The sequence below is a fragment of the Suricata suricatta genome, chromosome 14 (genome assembly GCF_006229205.1).
Source record: "Suricata suricatta isolate VVHF042 chromosome 14, meerkat_22Aug2017_6uvM2_HiC, whole genome shotgun sequence".
Classification (NCBI taxonomy): Eukaryota; Metazoa; Chordata; class Mammalia; order Carnivora; family Herpestidae; genus Suricata; species Suricata suricatta.
In genome coordinates, this window is record NC_043713.1 from 87,746,829 (window position 1) to 87,752,564 (window position 5,736).

The following is a 5,736-nucleotide window of genomic DNA, read 5'->3' on the forward strand; positions in this document are numbered from 1 at the left end:
TACAGAGAACAAGCTGAGGAGTGCTGGGGTGGGGGGAGGGGGAAACGGGTGGTGGGCGTGGAGGAGGGCGCTTGTTGGGTGAGCACCGGGTGGTGTTTGTAGTGATGAGTCACGGGAATCTACCCTCAAAGCCAAGAGCACACTGTATGCGGTGTATGTTAGCCAATTTGACAGTAAACTATACTTAAAGACTTTAATTGTAGAAAACTTCGTGGGGAAAAAGCACAAAAAGAAATCAGTGCTCAGTTGTGAGTGCACGTACAGGTGTCGCTGGGGCGGTGTCAGGACCCGTGTCATGGCGAACAGCATGTGCATGTTCGAGGCCTAGGAAGTGAATGGGCTTCAGCTAGTCTGTTCCTCTTCTAGCCCTTCCTCTCCCATGGAAGTGCCACAGGCAGCTGGCAGTTAAGGTGTCTGGAGTGACAGACACCCTTAGGACAGCAAGGTGACTGGCTGGGGGCTCGAGAAGAGAGAGGGATCAGGGACTGTAAACTAGGAAAACACGGCCGTGAGTTAGAGATCCATGTTCAGTGCCAGAACACGAACTTGGATTGGGCAGGAATTGGGTTTATTTTCCATGATTCTGAGGTACAGTGGACACACAACTCCAAAGTGTAGGGTGTACAGTGTGATCACTTGATACATGTACATGTTGCAAAATGATCACAATGGGGTGATTTCATTCCTCCGTCACCTCACTTAGTTTTAATTTTGTTTTGTTTTTTAAGATCCAGTCTTTAGCGCCTTTCAGGTACGTAACACGGCACCGGTAACTGTGGTCACGTGTGCCGTGCATCAGCTTCCCTGGACGTAACTTATAACTGGGAGCTTGTGTCCTTTGACGAACATCTTCCCATTTCTGGCCAGGACGTGTTTAGGTTAGGTGCTGTTTTGTCCCCAGCACTGTCCGCAGATTCCTGAGGAATCGACAGTGTGATCAGGTTCCTGCGCCGGAGCTTTAGGCGTTTGAAAGCCGTGCTCCTCGGCGGCACGTGAGCAGAGAACTGTGGGCAGCTCAGAGAGGCTGCCTGGCGCATCCCTAAAGTGCTGCACGCTGGTGACGGCACGTTCAAGGAGGTTCTCGGGTTCTGTTCCTCTGTCGGCGTCTGTCACTGGGTTGACGGGAACACGCAGGTCAAATCAGCTGGCGGCATACCGGTTAGCTCCATGGCGGGCTCGGCCCCCTGTCCTCTCCCCGCACCTCCGTCATCACCTTCCCACGCCTTTGTGACGAGAACGTTTTTTTGGTTTTCAGGTTGTCTGTCTGTTGTCGAGTAATCGGAAAGATAAATATGATGCTATAAAAAAATACTTGTGCACGGACTGCCCCACCCCAAGCCAGTGTGTGGTGGCGCGCACCCTCAGCAAGCAGCAGACGGTCATGGCCATTGCCACCAAGATCGCCCTGCAGATGAACTGCAAGATGGGAGGGGAGCTGTGGAGGGTCGATATGCCCGTAAGTTCAGTTTAGTTGGTGCCTAAAAGCCTTAGAGTAACACAAACAGACTTTTTAAATACTGCTGGTGTCCTGTTTCTCTAAGACGGCAGGATTTTTGTTGCAGCTGAAGCTGGCGATGATCGTTGGCATTGACTGCTACCATGACACCACAGCCGGGCGGCGGTCCATCGCAGGATTTGTCGCGAGCATCAATGAGGGGATGACCCGGTAAGTGTGCTCTGGTGGCGGCGGGGTGGGGGTAGCAGGCGCAGGGCCGACTTCTGGGGTCTGCGAGCTTCTCTTTAACCTGTCGACTTCTCCGAACTGGAGAAGCAAAAAAGGGAAGTAAAGTACCAGCTGCCGGCCATTTTCGACTTTGTTCCGTGGCCCTAATGTGTACTAGTGAGATCGCACTTCTGGCTGTTGCATGTGATTTCTGTTTGGGGGGACGGTGGGTCTCCTTCAACACAACCGCCTCTGAAAAGGTCTTCATAATTTTTACTGAGCACTGAGAGGTAACTCAACGTCTTTGCGTTGACTTTACTTTGGAAACCCCACCTCTTCAGCTTGCCCAGTCACTTGTGTTTCGACAGAGTGAAATTACTTTTCAGTGCTTTTGTTAGAACTAAGAGAATTGCCAAGAATTGGAAAGGATGAAAATTGAAGGAATACTGACGTGTGAGCATTCCTAACAGGCATATTTCAAGGTGTTTTATCTTCCAAAAGAGTGAAATCTGTAACAAACGTCTTCTGATGAGCAGACCAGGAAGCACGCCCGTGTGTGTGCGTGTGTGCGCGGGGGTCAGCCCCGGAGGCATCTCCGGCACCACCGTCCGCATTCCATCTTCGCCTCAGCCGCGGAATTAGGGTATTGACTTCTAATAAAGCTTAGTTCATAGCGTTGGGAGTGGCCTGGTGTGTCTGTTCGGGCTGATGACGTGCCGGAGCGGCTACGGGGACCCTGAGAGGGCGCGGCGCGCCCAGGACCGAGCGTGGCCAAGCGTGTTCTCACCCCGTCGTGGTTTCTCTCTGAACAGCTGGTTCTCGCGCTGCGTGTTTCAGGACCGAGGACAGGAGCTGGTGGACGGGCTCAAGGTCTGCCTCCAAGGTTGGTCTCCTGTAGCGTTTCCATCCCGCCCCTGAAGTGGCTCTTCCAGATGGGACCCCAAAGCTCTCTTGCCGTTGCTGGCTTTCCCGCAGCCGCCCTGAGGGCCTGGAACAGCTGTAACGAGTACATGCCCAGCCGCATCGTCGTGTACCGGGACGGGGTCGGGGACGGCCAGCTCAAGACCCTGGTCAGCTACGAGGTGCCGCAGTTCCTGGACTGCCTCAAGTCCGTGGGCAGGAGCTACAAGTGAGCACGCAGCGTGGCGCGTTTCTCTTTCCAAAATCACACCGTCTTAGCCTGCGGTCGTCGGGGGCTGGACGTGCCGGGTGGCGGTGGGGAGGGTCCCTGCCTTCGGGGAAAGCCCCGTGAAGTCACGCGGCCAGCTGGCTGCTGCGGCCTTGTCACCTAAGGCCTTGGCGTGGAACCTGAGTACCCCGGGACATCTGGGGCACCCGCAGGGCGGCTTATTGGAAGGTATTCCAGTCTTAATCCACCCGATTTCTTAGTACCGTGAATTCTTGTTTAACTGGCACGGATGTCCTGACTCTGTCCTTGGGCATGGCATGCATGTGCGAGGGACACACTCCTCCTCCCCCAGCACCACCCTTGTGCCCATGAAGCCCGTGCCGGTCTCTGCTGTCCTTTGCTCTCCCCCTGGAGCAAGGGTGCTCTGTCTCCACACAGCCCTTTCGAGAAGTTACGTTTTGCTCATCTGTCCAAGCTCGTGGGCAAGCCCACGTTGGGGACTGCTGGGTGAAGGGCTTCCTAGTGCAGGAGGAAGGTGTGTGAATTCAGTGCTTCGGCTGCTCCGAAAGCTCGAGAGGCCTGTGTGTGTGTGTGCAGCCAGCATTCGGTCTCCTGGCAGAGAGGACAGGGTCTGAGAGCCACTGGCCGGGTCGTCGGGGCTTGCGGGCGGGGGAGGGGTGTGCTCGCCTCTGGCTGGAGTGCAGGCACTTCCGGGCCGGCCCTGGCCGGCTCCTGAGCGGACTGCACACGCCTCCTACGAGGACCTCGTTAGAGCAAGTCAGGGAGGGTCTCAGGTAAAATGGTAATAAGCATTTTCGAATGCTTTGGAAATAGAAGTTAACGTTTTTTTCTGCTTCCTTTAAAAATCTTAATGCCTGTACTTTCTCACTAAAATAATGGTATTCGTTTTCTTTTGGTCTTTGAAACTTTGTGGGCCTTTCTGGGTGTGGCCTCGCGGAGTGCGCTGCTCCGTCCCCACGGACGGGGCGGCGGCGGCTCGGTCTCCTTCCCAGCTCTCAGCTCCAGCCCTCAGCAGCTTCCAGCTCCACACGCCTTTTTCTCACACGGAAAGCAGTCAAGGGACGGTGTCAGAGTGCAAGCCGACCTTCCAGCCTCGAGCTGACCGTGCGGGGATCTGGGGCCACGTGGGGCCTGGGCCATGGCGGTGGCTGTCGGAGAGGAGCCGAGGGTGCTCGAGGGACGGCCGGACCAGGCTCCTGCCCTGCGTGCCATGGAGCCCTGGGTGGCTGCTGGGGCACAGCTGTCCATGTCCCGCCAGGGCAGTGGGGTGACTGGTGCGGGGAGGGCCGCACGGACCCTCGCCAGCCGTCCTGGCAGGGGAGCCACGTCGTGACTCGTGCCGGATGTGGTGGCTGCGGAGGCGGGTGGCCAAGTGCAGGGCGTCCCGGAGCAGCGGCGGGTCTGGCCCAGCAGCACCTGCACCCGGGAGATGGGAGGCAGCCAGCCAGGGGTGTCCGGGGGAGTAAGGAGAGTGAGTACGTGGTACTCAGGTGAGTGCTCGCCGAGGGCGGAGAACTCGTGTATAAAGTCAGATAACAGCCAGGAATTCTTCCTCACTTCAGAGATGTAACATATTCGTAATTATTAGAATTACAGTATTTGGGTTTGTGTTTTTTTTTTTAATGTTTATTTTTGAGAAAAAGAGAGCAGCACCACTGGGGGAGGGGCAGAAAGGGAGGCACAGAACCTGGAGCGGTCAGCACAGAGCCCGACGCAGGGCCTGACCCCACAGACCCGGAGATCATGACCTGAGCTGGAGTCGGACGCTCCACTGACTGAGCCACTCAGGTGCCCCACAGTGTGTGTTTTTTAATTGAAATGTTAATTTTGTAAAAATGCATAATGGATTAGCTTGTTTAGAATATTTGATACAACAAATCAAAAGGTCACCTCCTACTTATGACTTGTCTGTCATAACACTTGCTGAGTTGCTTCCGGTGATGCTAGAGGACTGACACCCACGTGTCTCGGGTGTCTGAGACGGCTTTGGTCTGTCCAGAGCACGGTGAGCGGGGGCAGTAGACCCCGTGGGTAGGTGGTGCTAGCTCCAGAAATACCTCTGGTTTATTTAAGTGAAATCACCTCTGTGTCCCTTCTCACTTGGGTATTTGCTCCATGAAGGAGCAAAATTAGCTTTATCAGTGAACAGAAGCTCCCATTTTGGGGTCTTTTTGACCGTCTGACCAGTTTGTGTTCTGTGAACTACTTCCCAAGCCAAGCGTCCAGATCCCACTGCATGTAAAGCCCTCTGCGTCCCAAAGTTTGCAGGTGTACTGACCCTCTTTGGGAAGCAGTGTTCTGTTTGGGGAAAGGGCACAGGGGAAACTGAGGCATCACTCACTGTCCTGTTTATCAGCTGCTCGGCCTGCATCAGCGCAGCCCCCCAGTCCCTTCCGTGTGCCGGTGCACGCAGGCCAGGTTTCACACTCTGGGTCAGACCTGGACCGGGGCGGGGGGGAGCTGGAAAAGGTGTGAAGGTGAAGGTGCCGGAGCTGCATGTGCTGCACTTGGAGGCGGGCCTGCAGGGAGCTGGGGCCGGTTAGGGGCCAGCAGACCCCTCTGGATGCGGAGCTTGGGGAGAGAGGACTCGGTCCTGGCACAGGACAACCCACCAGAGTCGCACGGCGGGAGACGCAGAGGGTGCTTTCTCTGCCATCGTGTGCTGGGCTGAGGGGCGATCGGCCCCGGGCGGAGCCGGAGCCTGGTAATGCCGGGCTAGCCTGGGCGCTGCTCACACCAGCCCCCCAGTGGAGACTGAGACTTGAGGTCCCGTGTTCCACAGCGAAGACGCACACGGAAGAGCGCTCCGAACCGTGTGCTGAAGGCGTGGAGCGCGCTGACCTGTGGTGGGGACGCGGGCGCACGCACGTCGTCCCCGCACAGCCCGGCCGGGCGCGCTGCCCCGGGAGGGAGGGCGGGCTCC

The 5,736-nt window shown here is 56.6% G+C and overlaps 1 protein-coding gene across 8 annotated transcripts in view; it reads left to right on the forward strand.

The window, feature by feature from the left end:
* The window catches only part of PIWIL1 (piwi like RNA-mediated gene silencing 1), a 30,410-nt gene that overhangs the window by 20,479 nt on the left and 4,195 nt on the right, over window positions 1–5,736 (forward strand). For 7 of the 8 annotated variants that reach the window (XM_029922713.1, XM_029922712.1, XM_029922715.1 and 4 more), the window contains exons 16-19: window positions 1,256–1,456; window positions 1,563–1,666; window positions 2,476–2,546; window positions 2,639–2,792. In XM_029922713.1, the coding sequence (XP_029778573.1) occupies window positions 1,256–1,456; window positions 1,563–1,666; window positions 2,476–2,546; window positions 2,639–2,792 (530 nt within the window). Of the gene's footprint in view, window positions 1–1,255; window positions 1,457–1,562; window positions 1,667–2,133; window positions 2,342–2,475; window positions 2,547–2,638; window positions 2,793–5,736 lie in introns of those variants that run through there. The other variant, XM_029922718.1, reaches the window with a different exon arrangement.